The sequence below is a fragment of the Melanerpes formicivorus genome, unplaced genomic scaffold (genome assembly GCF_026170545.1).
Source record: "Melanerpes formicivorus ecotype bairdi unplaced genomic scaffold, bMelFor1.0.p_v2 SCAF_25, whole genome shotgun sequence".
Classification (NCBI taxonomy): Eukaryota; Metazoa; Chordata; class Aves; order Piciformes; family Picidae; genus Melanerpes; species Melanerpes formicivorus.
The window spans coordinates 7,119,355-7,142,426 of NW_027142377.1; the positions used below are offsets into that span (position 1 = coordinate 7,119,355).

At 38.8% G+C, this 23,072-nt stretch overlaps 1 protein-coding gene across 9 annotated transcripts in view; it reads right to left on the bottom strand.

Moving 5' to 3' along the window:
- Positions 1–23,072, bottom strand: part of PLCB4 (phospholipase C beta 4) — a 165,270-nt gene that overhangs the window by 4,873 nt on the left and 137,325 nt on the right. For 7 of the 9 annotated variants that reach the window (XR_010989135.1, XM_068153185.1, XM_068153183.1 and 4 more), the window contains 11 exons: positions 19,933–20,021; positions 19,354–19,498; positions 17,451–17,500; positions 17,269–17,334; positions 15,447–15,562; positions 12,039–12,114; positions 6,719–6,894; positions 4,509–4,610; positions 2,860–2,917; positions 2,359–2,445; positions 273–309 (listed from right to left, as the gene is read on the bottom strand). Coding sequence is in view for 8 of the 9 variants with exons in the window: in XM_068153185.1 (XP_068009286.1) it covers positions 273–309; positions 2,359–2,445; positions 2,860–2,917; positions 4,509–4,610; positions 6,719–6,894; positions 12,039–12,114; positions 15,447–15,562; positions 17,269–17,334; positions 17,451–17,500; positions 19,354–19,498; positions 19,933–20,021 (1,002 nt within the window). In the remaining variant the exon portion in view is untranslated. The remainder of the gene's footprint in view (positions 1–272; positions 310–2,358; positions 2,446–2,859; positions 2,918–4,508; positions 4,611–6,718; positions 6,895–12,038; positions 12,115–15,446; positions 15,563–17,268; positions 17,335–17,450; positions 17,501–19,353; positions 19,499–19,932; positions 20,022–23,072) is intronic. The other 2 variants (XM_068153188.1, XM_068153187.1) reach the window with 1 other exon arrangement.

Below are 23,072 nucleotides of genomic sequence, written 5' to 3' on the forward strand. Positions count from 1 at the left end.
CTTCTCGCAGACGGCAGCTAACCTATGACACAAGCTAATCTTCAAATATTTCCTCTGTGCATCATTGTTCATCTGCATCTGAATTCGAGATGCTGAAGCACAAAATACTGTTAATACTATGTCAGGCTCAAATACCTGTGTGCAAGCAAGATTAATGTTGTGTTCACTGTATCCCAATGGTTGCATTTATGAGGAGGGCTCCAATGGTAATGATTTAATTTAGAAGGAAAGCACACTGAAATAATAGTTTGCTTATTATACATCCATCCTACCTTGTGATTGAGACACTGCATGACAGGATTTCAAAAGCTGTTTGTACAAAAATAATAATGTCAAAATTGAGTAATACAGCAAGAAGCAAATTAAATGAATGAAAACTGAAGTGAGATTGAAAAATTAATGCAAGAAAAACATACATAAACAAAAGCAAATTTAAATTCATAACAGTTTGTATTGAAGGCTGTTTCAACCCATAATTCTACTTTTCTATGCTATGTATTTGCATGGAAAATACCTTCTTTTGTTTTATCAGGAAAAAATAATCATGTTTTGAAATTCTCACTGAACAAATACCACCTTCATCTTGATCCAACTAGCTTTCATGTATCAGTGGTGTGTAATGGTGAAACCAGACCCAGGTGGGGGTTTGCACTAGTGCACTTTTGAGGCTAAAAGGAAGTGGCCAAAACAGCAGGTGTGGAATATATGCTCTGATGGATCAAATTACAGTGAGTGAAAAAGCTGTTAAGGACTACCCCTGTGGTGTAGGCCACCACATGCCCCCATAAAACTGAGAACCAGCACATGAATGATCTTACTCCATTTGATCACTGATAATTGACTTAATCTCGATACTGAAATGGAGTATAGCAAGTTCTTGTAGGCTGTTAACATCCCATAGCAGGGGAAGCAGTAACCCCAGGTGAGGGAAGTATCTAATTTCTAAAAGATGACTCCTTTAGTGACTCATGCTTATTTCCCAGAAATCTCCCTCCCTTATGTATAAGATGTTTATCATACTGTGTTTAAAAGCACAATTATAATTATTCCCTCTTCTCCTTAGGTTTTAAGAAGTGGATCCAAAGCCTTCTGAGTACACTGTAAAGAGACCATGAATAACACTTATTTCTGGGTCAAGCTCAATTTTTTTGTCAAGTAGCACAGCTGACGGGAGTTTTCAGTCATGCTTTCTACAGCAGCACTGCAGATCCCCTGTAAACCAATTGCCCCTCCTGCTTTTTGATTGTAGGCAGATAGTGCTTAGGAGCAGACCTAACTGATCTGGTCATACTGGAAGTTAGACAGAGTTATCTATAGAAACCCTGGGAGGGAAGAGACTAGGAATTTTGGTTATTGTTCAGAAGGAAGGTGGAGCCATGGTCACTGGGACTTGGTGGTACGAATTGCCAGTGATCTTACGTGCTATCAACCCCTAGACCTTAATCAGGCTGCAGCTTTTGGGGCTGTAGGACTCTCTCTTGATAGTAGAAAGACTTGATTTGCATGTACTTTTCCCACTCCCTCCACAGAATGGCTTTTATTCATCTTAAAGTATCCACCAGAGAATTCAAGTTCTGAACATTTAATAAAGAAAGAAGTATATAACCCTTGAAAAGAGTGAGTATTAAATGCACCCCTTCTCTCTCCTCTCAAACTGCTGGGTATATTCCCCTTACGGTTTACATGTGTAAGGGCAGTACTGCGAGTCCATGAAATCACTGCAGCTCTGCAGGCTCAACCTTTCAGCAAGGGAACTGCTCAGACACTTAGTGATGCTTCTACCAGAAAGAAGATTGGAATCCTCCTTTCCTTGCCAAGTAGTTTTTTCAATTAGAAACACTTAGCTTATAGACTAGCAAAAAATAATACAGCATTTTAATTAGGAAAGAGTGTACTAGTACAGATAAAACTCCCCATGCTACTATACATCTCTAGAATTCAGTCCAAATTAACTGTCTCAGAGTTCACAGATGCTCTGGAGAAGAGGTCTCCAATCAGCATTAGAAATTTAAGTTACCAAATGAAGGAAACAGTTTCGCTTGAGGTACTTTTTAGGACTAATTAAAATTATGCTGGCTCTTTTATGACTGTCATATCTAGCTAATGTGTCTGAACAGCTGAAAGGACAGACTCTGGCTAAGCAGTCTAGCTTTCACATGCTGATCTGAAACAAATCAGCAAATCTGCTTCTAGATAATTAAGTCACCTCACTTCCTCACCTGAACTCCCCAGGTAGGTGAGTGACCACAAATAAGGTCATTTTCCCAAGTTCAGTAATGCAGAGGCATTCTACTCAGCCTGATTCTGATTACTGTTTTCACTAATTTTCTTTTCTTTTAGGCCTTTAAGTCAGTATACCTGCTCATTCTGCTTCTCCAAGATTTCTAAATGCTCGAGTTGAACTTTTTTCAACTGATCCATTTCCTTTGACTGTTTCATTGCCAGCTGTAAACAAGAGAAAATAACGGGGGGGAAATGTAGTACACTGTTAACAAGCAAAGTATAAACTTACTTGAAAATGTGCACATCTAGACTGTCTTGCCTACAAAACATCACAGGAGGACTATTATATCACCCACGCTTAAGAAAACTATTACTCTAAATCATATTAAATGTTACACATATACTACGTATTACATATATGTATTACATAAAAGCAGCAAATACACAATGAGAAGTAATTTTGTTAATTTAAAATGTTTTCCTCTTATATAGCTATTACATATTTTACACAACGAATATGTGGAACAAAGCAAGGAGCAAGGGCTGTTTGTTTACTAGAGCTGGATTCTCAACACAGAGAAATAAAAATGAATACCCAGAAATAATGTGCAGTGACTAAGTCATGGTTATAGTTACCCTTTTTCTCTCTTCCAGGAACTTTTTTGTGTTGCTGCTGTTCAGTTCTCTGACTCGCCTAAAAAAATGCAAATATTGTCCATGATGGCTCATTGGCAAAAGAAACTCCAAAGCAACAATAGAGAGAGTCACAAACTTGTCAGGTGTATTTTGGTTTTTGATTATCTGTGCTATGTGGGACTACTGGTAAATTGTACACCCTTCTGGCTCTGTACTTTTACATTTGCAGGTTTTCAAGTACATTGACAGTATGACTGAAGACTTGGGGGAAAAAATTAAGAAAACGAAAGGGGAGAAAGAGACCAAAACTGTTATGAATGAAGATTCCCCCCCCCCCCCCCCCCCTTACTCAAGAGTGATGGGCAGAACTTTAAAAATATTTAATTCATTTTTATATCCTTTACTGCACCCTCCTCTCAATTTATTTTAGTGTATAAAAAGTGCTACTTCTCTTAATAGTGGTAATGGAAAATAATCTCATGATTATAAGTAAAGCTACAGCTCACTAGTGCTATAAAGTTCTTAAAGCTGTTATTTAAGCAAAAAGTATACAATTCGTATTTACATGACACACCTAATTGGTAAGAGTCTCTTCTTAAGATGTTTTTCACAAAATACACCAGAAACAGTTCAAAGAGCTGAACTGGACTAATGGCAAAGCCTGATAACCAGAACTGTATTCAGCCTGGTTTCACATCTGGGAGAACAGACATATCTCAGTCATTAGTGGAAGTCTTATATTAACTAGCATAGTTATCAAGGGCTCAGACAATGTTTTCCTGATGAGCTAGGGCTGTGCAACATTCAAGGGACTTAGTTTAGTGGGAACAAGTTCAAGCCTTATGACCAAAATAGCCTAGTGTCAAGGAGGGAATGTTAAAGAGGAAAGAACGTGCCAGATGGCAAGCCCAAAGTGAAGGGGAAACATTTAGGATAAATAGAAGCAGCTTAAAATAGCTCTAATGCGGATCAATCCTCCAGCTGGTACTGGCAACTGTCTCTCTGGTCTCTCAAGTCAATTAAGGCTGTCATGTCCAAACGTGCTGTGAATAACCCACTTCTGAAAGTGCAGCAGTGCCCTTGTTTTGCTGTGCCTGGATGCTGACCAAGTCTCCAGTGGCAGCACATGAGGGAGAGAGCTCCAGTTCAGGAGTGGAGAAGCAACACATGGGCTATCGTGAAGTACATCCCCTGCTTCTTTGCTCCTGTCTTCCATCACCCTTTTCATTGATTACAATCACTTTTAGCACCCCATCTTTCTGCTCCACCTCTCCCTTCTATCATCAATAGATGAGGAAGAATGCTTTTCACTGGCACCACCTTCTCTGGTTTTAGTGACCTTGCCTCTCCAGTTAGTCTAACTCCAACTAAAACCAAAACTCAAGACTCTCTTTTCAGGTAAGCCCTCACTTCATTTTTAAAACAACAGCACCTCATTAAAACGTACAGATGTATTTCAGTTCAATAGTGTGATTATACCTACAAGAGCCAGTCACAGCTGATGACTACAAAGAACCTTTTTATTTTGTGGATCAGGCCATTACATTTATTAAAAGGACAAATACAAGAAAAGCAGTACTTTTCCCTAAAATGGTCATCTGTCTTTGACAGCATTCTTCCCTTCTCAGGAAGGGATATCTGATACTTACCTCTCTCTTTCAGCTTTATTTTTGATAGATTTATCTTGGCTTATGGCTTTGCTGTTCTCCATAGATATTTTAGCCTGGTTGGCCCGCATTTCCTTGCTTTCCCTATGCAAAAATCAAATGAAGTCATTAATGCCTAATACGCATTGTTGAGGTTGGTTTCCTGCTATCACTCTATGCTGTGATTAATTCTGTCCTTGAAGCATTAAGGAAGAAGAAAGAACAAAGAACAAATAAGAAAAATGCCTTCTTTTGGGTAGACTTTACATTACTTAAGCATTCCAAAAATCTCCATTTGTTACAGACAACATAATTTGAAAGATCAGTTTTAAACCTTTTTACATTTGAATATTCTTCCTAGAATGAAGCAGCCGAGTATGAGCTACTATTAGCCATTTAGAAACCATGATTTGTCTTTTAAAGCTGCCTAAAAAAGATTACAAATCCTGTGATGATAACATGAATGCAATATGAGTAGTAATAATATGTGCTAATTGTGGTATGAGCTGACATACTTCATTCTACGACTTCCACTTTGGGCCTTGTGATTTAGACCACAGTTGGACTTATGTTTGGTTTCTCCTTCTGGCCCTGGGAACCTTGTAACAAGATAGCTTTATCAAGAGGGTGGTACAGAACAGGGTGCTTCATTTAAAAAGGTGTTGTCAATCTTATTTTTAGCTTTCTTTCCCCTCTAAAATACTTCAATCATTAAGTTGGAACTTTGTTCCATGACTTACATTTTCCACAGTTTAAAATTTTTATTGAAAAAATGCAGTGCTTTCTTTTCCTCCAAGAGTTCATAAGGTGAAACATTTCCTAAATGCAGACTTCAAAAGGTATGGCCATGGATATTGCTAAAAGGCAACACACCTATATGCAACTGTCTCTTTATAACATCACTCTGAGCTGCACTGCTGATGGGGCTTTCTGGGTCTGCTGGGTTTTCACTACTTGCAAGAAATAAAAGGTATTATTAACAGATGACAAAATATCTTATCTTCCTCAAAATCACCAAGAAGCACTTGTTGGGACCATTCCTTGTTTCTAAACCAGTGCTTATCAAAGATTACATCAAAGTTTTAGTGTCAGCTCACTGCTCAAGTGCCAAGCATTAGGCTTCCTGTTCAGTGTTCAGTTTGGGCAGTACCTGCCTGGCTGGCACCATTAAAGAACACTCTCCCAATCCCACATGGTGGTGATGTCTGTAGCTAGAGTTAACTGGTAGATGTAGAAAAGCCAGCGTGATGATGAAGAAAAGGATTCTGAAAAGCAGGTATGTGAACTGCAATATTTAACTGCTGACCTCTTACTGTATGATACAGACTGCAAGCATGTAAATCTATCCTTGGAATTTATACATATATTTACATAACATTAAAGTGCATTAACATGTTATTTTGTTATCTGAATGAATGTTTGAATGACTACAAAACTCTTCTATTAAAAAAATCCAAGAGAATTTTTTTTTTCTCATGTTATTTTATCTGGAGAGTGCATAATGCTTGTGAATAACAACTTCACATCCCCAGTTACTGAAATGCTGCAAGCTCACTACATCCAAGTCAGTGATGTTCCAGCAAGTCAACATCTTTACTAAACTGAGGGGCTGTTCCTGATACAGGCCAGGATGCCACTGGCTGCCTTGGCCACCTGGGCACACTGCTGGCTCATGTTCACCCTAGTATCAACCAGTACCCCTAGGTCCCTTTCTGACTGGCTGCTCTCCAGCCACTGTGACCCCAGCCTGTAACACTGCATGGGGTTGTTGTGGCCAGCAAGAGCAGGAAGGTCATTCTGGCCCTGTACTCAGTACTGGTTAGACCACATGGGCCTTCCTCATAATCACCAGTGCTATACACATAGACAACTACTATAAATTCCATAGGGTATTAACATATTTAGTACTTCTTGGTTTCCAGCCTCTGAAATGAAGTTCCTGGAGAAAGTCTAAGCACAACCACAGCTGACACAAACTACCACTCCTGCCTTCAATGAAGTTCAAAAATTCTACACCAGCTAAACAGCCCATTCCTGCACCTAACTAAACCTTGCGTGATCACTCCTTTTACTACTTCTATGCATACAGCTCGGTGGTTTTGACAGCAGTACAGTAGTTACCTGTGGCATATTAAGGAACACAAGAAATTAGATCATCATACAAACCAGACATAAACCGTGCCTTTATTATCAGGTAGCGCTGCCCTGCTCACCTGTCATGTGAAAATTTCAGCTGCTGGGTTTGTTGTTCATGAGCATTAATCAGCAGTTTCTTCAGTAGCTCACATTGTTGGTTCAAGTGTAAATCACGGATTTCTTGCTCTTCGGCACTGTGCGTATTGATCATCTCAGACCACTCTTTGGTGTGCTGTGCCACAATCTCTTTGACCTATGGAGAAGTAACAGCAACTTTGCTAGAAGCCCTTAGGCTAGGAGATCAGCTATTACTGCTGCTGCAGATGATGTAAAGACAATCATAAAAAAGATTATAAAGAAGGCAGCTAAACTGTGAAAAGTTACACAACTGAAGTTGCTTCACAGAATAACAAAGCCACTAAGGACACTACTGTGGATGATAAAACCAGATGTAAACCAACCCCTACTATTAGGGCTCTATTATCTAAAGTGCCCTGAATAAGTTTGCTGCATTTATGCTCTTGACTGTACAACTGTTACTTTAAAACCTCTACTAACACTGAGTTCATAATGAAATGGTTTCACGTTTTTGGTTGCCGAGGCAAACATATATATTAAAAGTATTGAAATTAACAATAGAAAAGGCTAGTGAGCAGGATTTCTCTGAGAGCTTAAATACAGTCTTTGCTTTTGTGGAGACAATTTTGCACACACAGTCAGTTTACAGAGAAATCCAGTATTTAATGCTGCCTGAATGTGAAGATGGGCTATATATCTTGGGTTTACATTAAGCCAGCAGGGGAATCTAACATATATTTTTCTATTGCTTATCTCCCAACACTCAAAATAATGAAAGTTTTGTAAAGTTCCCAAGAAACACTACAGTATACAAAATGTGCCTCACAATAAACCTATTTTCAGGTAGTCATTTCAACTGCTGCTACGACATCTGGATCATCTTGTTTGAAATCTAAGCCGTATTCTTCAAATAATAAATTGCTAGCACATTGCTCAAAAAGTGAGAGAGCAATGGTAGCATTTGAGGTGTGGGCCCACATGTGGGCTCTCAATACTGTGGAACACATTCTCCTGCACACGCTGATGATCATGAAAGAAGAGTGGACCTTAACAGCCCCTGTTTCCATTCTACCCTAGAGAGACTCCTCTGAAGGCCCTCCTATGCAAAGATCAGCCTGTGTAATAAAGGTGGACTCCTAATGAAAAAGGGAATAATTCCGTAATGGATCAAGGATCACGTTTAGTACAAGCTCCTTGTACTGATGATGCAAAAAGGTGGGCAATTATAAAGAAAGATTTACCACACCAAACACTGTCTGGAGATGCCTCTCATGTCTACAGGGCTTTAAACAACTGGACACTTCAGCTATGTTGTATGAATCTCCTCTCAATAGTGACCTCATTTGGCTTATCAGCCTGCAGGGAGATCTATAGTGGACTTCAGTGGACTTCATGGCTAGAATTCTTGGGTAAACCCATTTCTTATTTATTTTCAGTGCAAAGTTTCCAGATGAAGTCAATTCACTCCCCGATTTGGAGGAAAAAAAAGTACAGGTAGATTCAAAGTCCCAAGTAAGTGCTCTGACTGGGCTCTGCCTCCCTTCAAACCAACAAAATTGTAGTGGGAACCAGGACAGACCTGGCCAAATGTTCTCCTCCACATGTTGCGGCTCTGTGACTCTTCCATACAGTCTGCTACTTTGGACTGGGTTTTAGGCTAATATGGAGTAATTAATTGCAAGTGCAGGAGATACTACCATATGAGATCTAATTCCCAGTCTCAGTAAAAGCATTTTACATTGCCATAAAAGGACAGGCAGGCATTCCAGTAAACAAGTGTGCTTTTATTTAAAGGTTCCTTATGCTGCAGAGGAAATGCAAAACAATCTCTATAAAAGAAGAACCATGACTACTGAAACTGATAAATGTTTAACTAGTGGAAGCTATGGTGAAAGCAAGTATTGTGACTTGACTGCAAAGGGTGTTTACACAGCCCAAACATATGCACAGAAACAAAAACCCAAGGGCCTACTGCAAAACACCTGCCTGTGTTCATGGATAGATGTGCTAGTGATGTGCTACTAATTTCAAAATCAGTGTGCAGTCTAAGAAGGAGGTTGTAGCACCTCATAGAACAAGTTTTTCTTGTTTGTGGGGGAGAAAAATAAGTGTTCATTTCAGGTAGAGCGAGATGTAACCCAAAGAGAAGGAGGTGAGGGATTTCCCAAACACCAGTTACAAGACCTGAAATACCCAGTTTGATTCAGATTCAGACACCTTAGAGTTCATGACCATTAAATCACCTGAAATCTAATTTTTCTGCATGTCTGTGATACACTTCAAAGTTCAGTGTGCATCTCTGCTTGCCTTCAGTTTATTAGCCTCACAGGACTATTTCATGTGCACTGGGCTGTGCTCTTGTCCTACTTGCCACTATTAAGCGAATGTTACTTATCCAAAGGGATAGGAAAAATAACCATTAGCTAACTCCTCTTTTTCCTGTTTTACAGTGTTTGCAATTCTGTCCTTTCATCTGTTCCTACACTGGACCTAAGAGGCAAATTAAAATCTCACTAAGGAACTTTATTTTGCACAGAGCATGTATGCAAGATGTTTGTTTTGTCACTAAGTTCAAGCAGGAAAACTCTTTGAAGTAAACTTTGTTTTTTTTTCTTTTTATCCTCTGCCTTCTTTATATTGGGATCCACTTCTCAAATGTAAGGGAGCAATTTGCATCTGCAAGGTTAATTGCATGTGATGTACACATCGGAACATTCAGATCCAATTTAAATATTATATGCCAAATGGGCTGGGTATTTCCTCATGATAGAAGACTTCTGTAGATGAAAAGGTCTCTGGTGCTAAAAGTGTACCCACACATAGTGACATAGAGCTGCACTGGAGGACATGAGCTGTAATTAAATCTGAATTATGGTACAATCCCATGCCAAAAACAGTGGGCCAAATGCTGAGAAATATTGAACAACTGTTAATTACTCAAATTCCCACTATATCAATGCAATGAATTCAGAATCTCTGAATTTAATCTCATTTTACTATTCTATGTTTAATTGCACATACCTTCATCTAGGATAACAGTTAATTTCCCTATGGTCGTAAACACTGTTGTCCAACCTGTTGCTTGCAAATGTTTAAGTGATTTCCAGGAATAATCCACACACCACAATTGAAACAAAAGTAGTCTGTAAGAATACTAAACCAGGTACATAATGTGTTCAATTTTGATGGAATCACAGCGACCAAGACATTGAAAAGCTGCAGAAAACCACAGTGGTAGATGACTTGCAGAGGAGTTCTTCAGGAACACAGAACCCTGGCATTTGAAAGGAGCTTACATTTAAGTCTCCTTTGAAAATGTCATCCTAAAACCTGACATAGGAATGGACAAAAATCAATCTTTTTTCCAAGTATGGATTAAATTGAAGGGAACCAGTTTGAAAGTGGGATTTGGAAAAGGAACAGAGCTCAGAAACCGCACACATCTGAAGACAGGGAAAATGTGAGTCACATGTACTGAATTTAGAAGATTAACAAATGCTTGGGTGTCCCTCGTGTACAAATTGAATTTCTTAACTGCAGACTGTGAATGACACAGGTGAGAAGCAGAGAACATAGCAAAGAGTTTTCTGTGCAATATAACTTCAAATGAGTTTTGGAGCTTAAGTCTGGATACCCTAGGTGATCCTGCTTTGGCAGCGGGCTTGGACCTGATGATATCTGGAGGTCCCTTCCAACCTCTAATGTACTGTGATAGGGAGCTAGTGTTCCTCAGAGTTTACTTCACTAGGAAATGAATGAATTACCATTTGTCATCAAATTTGCATTCATTTAAGGAAAGTGTTCTGGACTTTTCATACAGGAAGGGAATTGAGAGATGAGAGAGTACAATAGGTTTTATTCCTGTTTTTTTCCCCTACATCTTTGGCTAAACAAGCAGCAACAAGAGAGAAACCTTTTTAGAATATCAGGATCTTCTTCACATGAAATAATAAAACCAAAGAACAACTGTGGAAAAGATGAAAATTAACTGATTCTAGTCTTAAAGCTGTGACTGCTTTTGTTTGTATTTATACTTGTCTGATTCTTTTCACAGGTTTCAGCTTTTACAGTAACTCTCCTGTACTGTGTGGCCAGTCTTTTGTACTTTTCTCCCTCCAGATAATTTTCTACATGGATGTGCCATTTAGTGTACCTGCCACCCTCTAGTTTGGATAGGTTTCTGAAATTTGAAACCATGCCAACAGATGGTAGATTAAACTTTCACAGGTAATATGAAGTCAGTGAGCATAGTAATGATACAGAGGTATAGAGGAAGCAGCTTTAAGCAACTCAATGTGAGCCATGAATCACAGCTTGAGACCAGGTTTTTTAAATGAACTGTGGTTGAGCCTTGGAGGAAACAGTGGAACTAAGCAATTGAGGGGAAAAAACAAAACTAAACAAAACACCAAACAAGGCACTTGTTTCAAGAGCAACTTGGGCCCCTCAGTTTAAGAAGGACATGGAAACACTTGAACGTGTCCAGAGAAGGGCAACAAGGCTGGTGAGAGGCCTCGAGCACAAGCCCTATGAGGAGAGGCTGAGGGAGCTGGGATTGTTTAGCCTGGAGAAGAGGAGGCTCAGGGGTGACCTCATTGCCCTCTACAACTACCTGAAAGGTGGTTGTAGCCAGGAAGGGGTTGGCCTCTTCTCCCAGACAACCAGCACCAGAACAAGGCGACACAGTCTCAAGCTGCGCCAGGGGAGGTTTAGACTCGAGGTGAGGAGAAAGTTCTTCACCGAGCGAGTCATTCGTCATTGGAACAGGTTGCCCAGGGAGGTGGTTGGGTCATCATCCCTGGAGGCGTTCAAGAGGAGATTGGACATGGCACTTGGTGCCATGGCCTAGTCATGGGGTCTGTGTTGATAGGTTGGACTCGATGATCCTCGAGGTCCTTTCCAACCTAAGTTATACTGTAACTTCTTTCCTAAGAGGTAGATTAGCAATTGTTATCCATGGTGAGAACGGTGGAAAATGAAAAACAAACTTCTTTATCTATATATTTTGGGAAAGTGTTTAGCATCCAAATTTCATAAAGCACATATTCTCTCTTTAGTTCCAGCTGATCCAAATGACCAGTTTCACTTCACCAGGCATGAACATGGCACTTCCTTCAAAAATTTCAAAAGGGCAGGAAATTGATGTTGCTTTAAATTTTTTTAAGAAACACTTTTAGACACTCAATTACTCCCATTCTTTTCAGCGTGTTATCAATGCTAGAAAATCATTCATGTGATTCCAAGAAAACTAACTGCCACTTGAATCTCAAAAAACCCTCTTGGAGATGCTGCATGTGTTAAACTTGGCTGTTTGCTTACCTTAGATTTGTGATCTGAGGTTAGCGTCTGAATTTTAATTTCCGTTTCTTTCTTCAGTTCAAGACAATTACTTCCTCTAAGAAAAAAAAAAGGAAAATTAAAAATGGGTGCCACAAGTTAAACATCTTTTCATTCACTCAGCTCTTACTAATTAAAATGTTAATCAAAGTTGAAGTGCTTGCAGCATATTGGAATGGAATTATTTCTTCTGGCAATTTATTCACAACTTACAAAATATCGTTGAATTAATGATCATTCAATTCAAACGCTACACAATTAATTCTAGATTGTCCCAGCAATTATTCTGTTGCTGAGAATGTCAAAGCATCTCTATTTAGAGTACTTAGTTCCTTTTCCAAGCTTAAAATACCTTGCCAAGAGAAACCAGTTTCTGCCTGAAAACTTACAGGCATATTCACTGCCTTGTTGTGATTCTATCTTGTTTGAAAAGTATTTTTTGCTACTTTTTTTGTTTTGCTTTGTTTATTTAGTTTGGGGCAGAGGAAAAAGCAATTTGAATAACTCACTGGGCAATTTGGGCATATGAAAACTGAATGACTATTCAAAGTGTGAGTGCCCCTCTGTGAGAAAACAGAAGTGAATGGGTGGCAAAGAAGGGGGGGGACTTTTGCAGACTGCTTCAGTTCATATGGATGAATCCGATCCATTAACTATCTTATATGATTAGGAAAGCAGCAAATCTTGCAGACAGGCCTCACTCCTCCAATAAGATGAATTGTCTTTGGTTTTTGGGTCAAGTTACTGGGGTTGAATGCACGCTGTAAAGCTTGTTTAATGCAGGAAGCACACATAATTCTAAGAAATGGGGTGGTAAAATGCTTGCAGAAGGCCCCTGCTGAAGCTGCCATAATGTGCCTGGGGTTAGGAGATGGATGACTTTTGCCTCTTAACCACATAATTTTCTTATCTAAGCCAAATTACTTAGGGTGTGAGATATACAGAAAGACTATTCTTTTGCCACTGCAACAGGAATCTCATTTACAGTCTCAAAGCAAATAATTTTTTGAAGGCTCTACCTTTACCAATCTTGTGCCCTTTTCTCAGTGAAGGGCTTTTACAACCCAATACAAATTGACACATTAGAAGTCTCTGTGGGGGTTTTGTTGGGTGATTTTTGTGTGTGTGTTTGGTTGGTTTGGTGGGTTTTTTTTGTGTCTGGGATAGTACAATATATTCAGGAGTCTAGTTTCACATCACTGCAATATTTCTGTCAGATCATCCACTGATGTAAAATAGTGTAACTCTACTGAGTGGATGGAGCCATACTAATTTTATCATCATCTAATAAGAGTGGTTACTTCTTGAAGCAGTAACATTAATCCATATTTGCTCTAGAAAAGGAGATTTATGAAGCTCTTAAGTTTAAATCCTATTTTAATATCAAAGTACTGCTAAACATATAGAAGTTAGCAGAAAATGTTATCATCAAACAGTACCAGGAAAGCCCTTCTGGAAACAGTAGTTTGACACGCCTTGTGTTTCCGAGGGCCACCAGAAAGTCTAGTCATTTCTCTTTCAGTCACAGCAAGAAAATTTTTGTAGAGATTTGTAACACCCATTTGACACTTTGGAAGTAATATAAGGACAGAGAGACAGGTTCTGATCACTGCTACCTTGTCCTGAGAAAAAACACCCAACAGCTGGAAAAGCACTGTTTTTCATTTTCCATGTGAGCAGCTTTGATCAGAGGCTGGCTACAGTTCATGTATGACTTGACTACGAAGAAATTGCTTCCTCAGTGAATCAAACATTTTATCCCAAATTAAGTCTAAATTGTTCAATCACTGGACTTTTCAGAATCCCAGATAGCAAAACCATCAGCTGATCCCTTCTCTGGAAATACAGCTTTCATTGTTTCTCAAGGCAACTTCCATTCACACTGGATATTATGAGAATTGCTCCCAACAGCAATGGCATAGCCCTGGTTAAATCATCAAGTCACAGTTGGGAACAAATACTCAGGGACAGCCCAGCGTAGTGTCACATGTCCATGTCTACACGTGCCTATACACTTGGATTTCTAGACAGTCCTGATGAATTAGATGGATCTTTATGTGCCCTCAAGTTCATTTCAGAGTGGCAACATGAATGGATGCATCCACATAAGCCTCTGAGATTTGTTAAGGATTTGAAGTGTACAACAGAAATAGCACAGAGAGCAAAATTCTGTCCATCAGTCAGTGAATTAGCATGCGATTAAAAGATTCTACTTTGCTGAACAATATGCAGTTAACATTTGTCACACTGTGTGGCACAAAGGTATCATGAAAAACTGCACAACTAAATCATATGAGAAAGTCTATACACCTATCAAAAAGCCTTCTTTTTTTTTCTCCATGAAGTATCTGACAATTTCATCATGAATGCCTCGAAAGTATGTTCCTTTACAGTTCTATTTCTGTTCTACTGCAAGTTTATACATGCATATTCAAAAACTACTGCCAAGGAATTCATAAAATTAAAAGTATTTGTGGAAGAATCCAATGCTAAAGAGGCATCTATGTTCAGTATTCACTGAGTTGGTTGCTAGCTGTTGTTGCCAGATGACAACAATATAAAATTAAGGCTAACTATTAGCATAGCTTCATATAAAATTGAATAAAACAATCCCTGCTTCAGGCCACAGCATTACAGCATAAAGACTATCTCAATGAAATGCCAGTCATAGGGTGAACGGTGGAGAGGAGACACTGCTGCTAGATTACACAACATGGCAAGGCAACAGCAGGTCCTGCTACTTAATTCTAAATGGGAGTGTAAGAGGTACATTTTACTGAAGTCACTAGTATCTATGACAAACTTTTCTGTGACAATTAAGAGATTTACACAGACAATGTAACACCTCATTAGCTAGTGCAAACCAAAACAATTGTGCTGAAGTCTAAGGAGCAATGCTAATTTATCCCAGCTGTTGATCTAAAGGGCTTTAGTGTTAAAAAGAAACTTCAACTTGACAAAACTCTATTATTTTAAAGCATTTGTGATTTAGAAGCCAGCTTTTTCCCCCAAATCAAATAATTGCTACTTTCTGGTCATTAGAGCTATTGATAACCTTAGTTTGCTCTCACTGAACATAATAGTGATACAGTGATACTCTCTAGGGAATGCAGTGAGACCAGATCAGATCACAGAAATAAAAATTTGAGGCAGCTCCTTTGCTTTTCCTTTTAAAGCTCTGAGAGCAGAAGACTGGAGAAAGGCAGAGTACAACATTTATAACCCAGTGAAGAGTCTTCAATGTGCTCATGCTCAGTTTTATGTAGGATGCTGGTTCAAGCTGCAATTCATTAAAAAAGCCACTCAGATGAATGAATGTTTTATTCCAGAACACAAATGCATAAAAATCCATTTTAAATCTAAAAACAGAGAAATAAAATAACATCTTACCCTTTCTTCTTGATTGCCTTCTCTAACATTTTTTCGTACAATACCTTTTCTTTATCGTATTGTGCCACTATTTTGTCAATTTGTGTGCAGTGCAACTTCTGCATAGCACTGTGCTCCTGGAAAACAGTAGGGCATTACAATTAGGTTGCTGGAATTTTAATGTTTAATTTTCTTACAGTGTAAAAATATCAGTGTACAAGTAACTTTGTACAGATAACTTTGACAGTGGATGGTAACATTTGTCAATAGGATAATTTTGACAGTGGATTTTCATCTGGTTTAGCCATATGGCATTACAGGTTCCAGAAACTCCACCATAAATGCTAAAATATTTCTCCTTTGTTTGAAGAATTAAATAGGCAGCAGACCTTAAAAATACAGTATACCTTAAAATAAAAGAATGATGGGCAAACTCTTCCCTCTTTATGAATAAATGCCCATGTAAGTGCAATGTAAAAGGTCAGATTTACAAGCTCAGATCATAATGTTCACAGCTTCTGAATGTAGAGGACAACAAAACCTGATTCTCCCTTTCCTCTACATATCATACAGAATATAGTGCTTGGTCCTTGGCCAGTGCAAATCAAATAGCTCTAAGTCCAAATACTCATTAAAATCATTAACACCTAGTGGCAGCAGCAATCTTATCATTTAGAAATTCCAATTTGCTGCAGAGCATCTCCCTTTGCAAGCAACAGTAAGGTGTGCAATACAAATTTCAACTACATGTGGAGACTGCAAATAACTTACCTCGTTTTACCTGCCCCCTCAACAAGACAGTATAAGCTGATACACTGACCATGGAGGGCTGCCTGTGGAGTGTTACACACCAAATCTAACCCCCTAACTATAGTTACCTGGCTTACACCACTGAAGTGGCAGATGTTATCTGTGGAAGGGGAGGAAAAAACTGTTGCTCTCATGAAAAGATAACTAACATCATTATGGAGGCTATACATTTGGGTCTAGCAGGCCACTAGTTCCTCTTTCCATTACAAGACTGTACCAGAAACAACACATTTCACTTAGTACTTACATGTAGACTTCATTACTGAACTTGACTTCATATCATATTCTCTTTTGTTAGAAACAATTAGCTGCTCACATTGATGCAAATATTTAATTTCCACAGAAAGCACCAAATATTGAATTTACATTACAATAGGTTAAACTGTTGTTTGTTAAATTACCTTGGTTTATTAGTATCTAATTGCTCCAAATATTGCCTAACGGTGACAAAAATCATAAAATCATGGAATTGTTAAGGTTGGAAAAGATCTTCAAGATCATCAAGTTCAACTGGCCATGATTTTCTACTGTAAAGTATATTTGTGACAGTGTTATATGTATTTGGAGCATCAAGCAAAAAGCTGACAATAAAGTGGTCTAACACAGCTGTGTGAGGAGGAATAAGGCACTTGATTTTTCAGTTACACATTCCAGTTCTCTTTGCAGTTTCTCTAGTGCCTGCCCTCCATGCAGCATGCTCTCACATTACCATCACATTTCCAAGCTGCCTGTCAATAGGTCAGGGAGGAGGCAGCCAGATAAAATCATTACCTGAAAAAGGTAAGCTTTGGATGCTTATATGGGTCAAACATAGATTTACTGGAACTCAGTTGAGACCCAGAAAGGATTGCTAAAGGAAAAATTTGCTCACTGGAGCATACTTGAGTGTATCTAAGACACAAGCTTTTCTTGGTGAGTCAACTACTGTTCCTTCCTTTTCCCCCACATTTTAAGCAGTACCTGTCTGTGCCAGTGAATCCTGCAACTTTTTTCAATTAGCATGCGTTCCTCAGAGAGCTCTTAATAATCATACCTTTGCATGTTTCTTCTTTAAGGCATTCAGCTCTTTCTGCTGTTTCTTTAAATGCTTTATATAAGCCTACAAAAAGAGAAGTTGGATCAATTTTTCGGGAGTCATATTGACTTTAACCAAATAAAATCCTAGTTAATTAAATAATTAGCAACACATCTTGAAAAGCTTGTGTCCATGCTTACCTTCATTTGCTTCAAATCTTCTATCGTCACTTGGGGAATAAGGTCTATACCTAGGAAGATATTACATGGTTTATCTGAAATTTCATACATACTAGCATACGTCACACTTAAATTTGAGCTTTACCACAGAAACATATATTTAAGTTAGTAACTGATGTTTTTTACCATATAAAAGTACAGATTAACAAGAAATTATTCACCAAGATATAACTAAGACACAGTTAATTTTCTTTTCAAATGTACTACTCGATCAATTGCCTTGTGAATACGACCAGGACTTCACCAGGCAGGCTGAGTAATAAACAGACTTCCTCGGGATTTTATTCTAGAATACAGACTCCTTTACTTCATTCACCAGGTCTGACTCCATGGCAATGAGGAATTAGTTGCCAACCCCAGCAAATGTCATGCTTGCTTAATCCACAATAAAACTAATATTTGTTTATCTTGGTGATGATACGTAATGATGATACACTGCACAATGATTATCTGGGTTTTACACCTGGGAAGAACTTTGAAAGAATTCAGGTGCTAAAGACATCATCCTGTTTTATTGCCAAAGAGACTCTGGAGAAATGAGATCTTGTTTCTCAAGAGATTCCTTCACAGAGAAGGGCCACAAGGATGATCAGAGGGCTGGAGCACCTCTCCTATGAGGATAGATTGAAGGAGTTGGGGCTGTTCAGTCTGCAGAAGAGAAGGCTCCGAGGTGACCTAGTTGTGGCCTTCCAGTATCTGAGGGGGGCCTACAGGAAGGCTGGGGAAGGACTTCTCAGGATCTCAGGTAGTGATAGGACTAGGGGGATTGGAATGAAGCTGGAGGTGGGGAGATTCAGGCTGGATGTGAGGAGGAAGTTCTTCACCATGAGAGTGGTGAAACCCTGGAATGGGTTGTCCAGGGAGGTGGTCGAGGCCCCGTCCCTAGAGGTGTTTAAGCCCAGGCTGGATGAGGCTCTGGTCAGCCTGATCTAGTGTGGGGTGTCCCTGCCCATGGCAGGGGGGTTGGAACTAGATGATCCTTGTGGTCCCTTCCAACCCTGAATGATACTATGACACGTGTACATTCAGCCATGCCTGCTCACATTTAAGAACAACAGCAGTCAACACCCCTGTTCACTCCTATCAACCCCTCTGTGCCAAGGTAGATGAAAGGAGTGAACAAGATTCCAATTCTTGTGGCACATTAACAGAAATATTTGTGTTTCACTCAGCTGTAAAAACTTGTCTTCTCACTTAATCTTCATTACCTGTGATGGTATGTGAAAAACAAATAATCCCATTTGCCTCTGTAAGGTGATTTTACATGGTGAATAGTGAGGAAAAATGTGCTTATAAATGAGCACATTTAATACAGATATTTTTTACAATAAACATGCCATTTCCATAATCACTACTCAGAGCAGAACTGCACACTGAAAACATTTATAATTGTTGGTAAATCTCTGCAGAATCCAATGAATTCTAAGTATCTTGAATTACTTAACTCTGCAATTCTGCCATGGGATTTGTGTGGAGAGAAAGAAAACTAAAAAAGGCAAAAAAAAAAAAAAAGAAAGTAGAAGAATTTCTGTGGAGTACAATACCAGAAAATCGTGATTCCTATCAGGATTCCATCAGATCTTTAGTAAACTACTCCCAGAGTCACGCAGTACTAATACCAACAGGTACCAATACCTATTGCTGGCAGTAGGCATTCAAAGAAATCACTTGGCAAAATGCAGCTGTATAGTTTTATACAGCCATTTTAGCAATTTATTTGCAATTAAACAAAGACCACTGTCAGTGGCAAAAGAAGTTAACTCCTAAAAGGAATGTAGACTTGCAAAACTACAATAATGAGCACTTCCCTGTGACATTCTGAATTACTGCAGAACTGAGAAAGTGGTATATGACTTTTGTCTACCTTTCTTAGTGTCGGTTCCAGATCCTGCAGTAGTACTTGGTCGAAGTTCAGAGCTACTCTGAGGTGTTACATTGGCTTTGGCATTAGTGCCTTTTCCTTTTCTATCGTTCTTTGAAGTGTCATTTGGTACATCAGCTATATCACTCTGAAAGAGGCATTCACAAAAGAGTAAATTAGTTGTTTTCCCTGTGGTATAAAAGTTGGACTATAGGAAGTTTCTGAACTCACAATTTTCTAAATTACGTTTAAAGTAACAGACTTTCCAGCAACACTGTACTCAGTGAAATACTTGTAACCTATTGTAAATGACTACCTAATAAAATAAGGCTCCTTTCTCATTTCTTAAAATTTCTGCTTCTAAGGGATATGTTAGTAAGATCTGTGAAAGGTCAATTAGTGAACAGTATTTCAGTACTTGTTAACTTAGGTAAGTCAGTGTTTTAGAACAGGAAAGAGGCTTATACTTGAAAATGAGAAATGATAAGGTAACATGCATCAATTGAAGAGAGACCAGTTTACTTTAAAGAAGAACACAGCATGAACATAAATGGGTTGCATTTGCCATTCAGTTCTACTCACCGTTTCTATCCCCATAGCTCTCATTTGGTCTGCTCTTTTTTCTGTGATTGACAAAAATTTCTTTGGATCTGATAAAGCGTCTACAATATCTGTAAGAAAAAGACATGTCTATGTCTCCTTTTTGTTTTTTGACTCTGCCCTCATTATGAACCATGCCTTGCAACAAATGATTCAGCTTTTCATAGTGAATTTGTCAAGAATATGTGTTGGCGAACACACTAGAAACGAGAGTCAGTTTATAATGCACCAAGTGAGTGGTACTAGTCCAGGTAGCTTATTTAGACAAAGACACTGACTCCATCAGACCAAAGTTACACTAATACACTTCCAGTGGATGATAATAGAATTTGGGACCAGAAGAGGGTCTCCTGCGTCAGAAAGCAGTAACAACTTTGTCTCTTGGTTACTCAAGGAGGTGCTGACTGAGTTAGGACTACAGGGAATTGTAGAAAATGCTATTGTATTTCCTAGATAAATAGCCGTTCCAGGTGGATGGTTAAAACAAGTGGAGAAATCTGTTCTCATTCACTTTTGTGATGCTCCAAGTCTGGAACACGACAGGCTGTGAAATGGCTTTTCTATGAACCACTGTGACCAGCACTTGATTCTTGTACACAACACAGTACCACTAGTGGCATCATAGTTCTACCAAGCACTGGCTACCATCAAGATTATTGAATCTGTTCTCCATATGCAGTGATTAATGTGCAAGGAAGACAAAACACATGAATCTCTACCTACCTATTGAACAATCTCTTTCCACCCTTCATTTCAACAAAGAACTCACAAATGGCAAAGCAGGCCCTTCACAGCAAGAAAAGATTTTGCAAATGAAACCAATTCAGCACTTACAGTAATAGTGCATTCAGAGACCATAGCAAGTGATCTGTTTTGATGATGCCTCTGAAACTTCATCTTTGGTACTACAGAGCAAAGGGTCACTGGTCCCAGGTAGTCAGCCTTTCTTGTGAGAGCAGTAACTTAAGCAACTAAGTTTAAATCCCACAGCCCAACTGACTCAGCATCCAATACAAAATATTTTCATTTATTAACTCAGAGTTTTTGTCAAAACTGTGAGGAGGCCCATGGACAGCACTTCACTTGCAAGCGAGCTGTTTCTCTGCAGAATGCTGCAAAGTCCTGTTGTTAGCTGTTTATGAGTAAAAGATAAAATATGCACCCTCACATTCTAGATGGTCTCACTTGTGTAACAGGCCAGTATTTCTGTAATGACATTTATGACATGGTTTTCACCATAACTTTAATTTTGCCCACATTTCATGTCATCCCTTCAGACAAATTCCAAGTGAGCTTGTAATGATCCAAGACACAGAATCTGGTCTACTGACTGGGTCTGAAAAAATGTCCAACCCACCAAAAGTTTTCACAAGAACCTTGCTACCCCTCTTGTGCAAACTGTAATCTCCCATTCAAACTAAGTTGTTCTGCAAAATGTTCCTCTGAAGTCACTCGTGGTTTTCTTAAGCAAGAAGAAAATTACAGAGAGATCCCAATGCACTAAAGGTTATATTAAACACACAGCACTACCCTTGATGGTTCTGTTTATCTACACGAATAGGTTCTCTTGAATAACTGTTGTGACCCAATGACAACTTCTGAAACTTACTTCATATACATATAAACCATGTCAAATTTATTTTCAGCCGTAACAATGGTCTTGTAGCTCAGCATTGACTGTTTTCCTCTTCCCTGACTTAGTCAGCATGTCTTTTTGTCCCTGATATACATTCTTCCACGAAAATCCAGGACTACCCTGCTGACATAATGCGTCATTTAAAATGGAACCTGATTATCATGAGCTTCAAGGTAAAAATGACTAACATGCTGGGGAGAGTGAGACCTTTGCAAATTGTATTACTAACCATACAAACACATCACCAAAGGCTCAGCATTTCTACAGGAGTGATGTGACTCATCACCACTGCTCACATCGCCATTTGTCCTCTGCTAACATTTTTCTTTCTCCCCAGGGAGGTAAGGTGGGGGTGGGGAACAGCACTTTGTAGAAAAATCACAAATATACAACTAGGAAAATCACTGGAAGAGTACATTACAGAGAAAGCTAACCAGTAACCTAAGTGGCCATGCTTACTCACACAGAGATTTCTATTACAGAAGCTTCTCTTTGGAGAATGATACTTCGCATGCATTAATTAGTGCCACTATTGTGTTTTATTTGGAACAAAGTATCTGATGCAAATAAACCATGAGAAATTACTAAGTTACATGAAAAAAAAACCTGCATCTTTTAAAGCCTGCAATGCATTAGCTATTCTAGCTATGGAGCAACATTTCAATTCTTACTCATACAGGTTATATATGAGAAATAAAAAATAAGTAGGCAGCTATTGAATGAAGCTATACCTTCCTACAGGCCTCCTAAAACTGCCACAGAGATCCTAATAATAGCTCATAAAACAATGAGAGGATCACTTCAGATAATAATTAAAAACCACATGCCAACAGAGTGTCAAAAGTTGTTTCTCAACTGTCCATCACGCTGCTGTTCTCTATCAATGAGAAAAATCAAAACTATCTGGGAGTAAAGAGGAGAACTAGTAACCAAACTCATTTAGTTCATGTTAACATGGAGTCTGCTTTTCCTAACACTGACAGTAAGCTGTGACAACCCATTCTCTCACTCTAGAAGCATTTTACTGCAATGATACTGTTACTTAAGGGTAGTAGAACTTACTTATATGCTACCCTTACCACATAAGCCATCCCTAGAACTGCTGGCAACCGGTACTGAACTACACATAATTTGCAAATTCTAAACTGGTGTTTAAAGTCTCTTTGAAAAGCAAGGCTTTCACTTCTGAATTTGTATAATGCAGCTGAAAATAGATCAATAAATCCCTAAGGAACCATCAGACTCAGCCGCTTGAGTCATGTCAAACCCTACTCTTAGAAGCAGTATGGTATCATTCAGGAAACTGTCAATCCCAAATCAGAAGCATGTCCCATCCCTAACTTAGAAAATATTTTTAATAAGTCATTTGCCTCCAAAATCTTCAGTAAAGAACTAAAGCACACACTTAGATTCATGGTTCATTTATTGCCTTAAGAATCTCAAGATTAAGAAGCAGCTCACATTTGGTCTTGAGACAAAGCCTCTG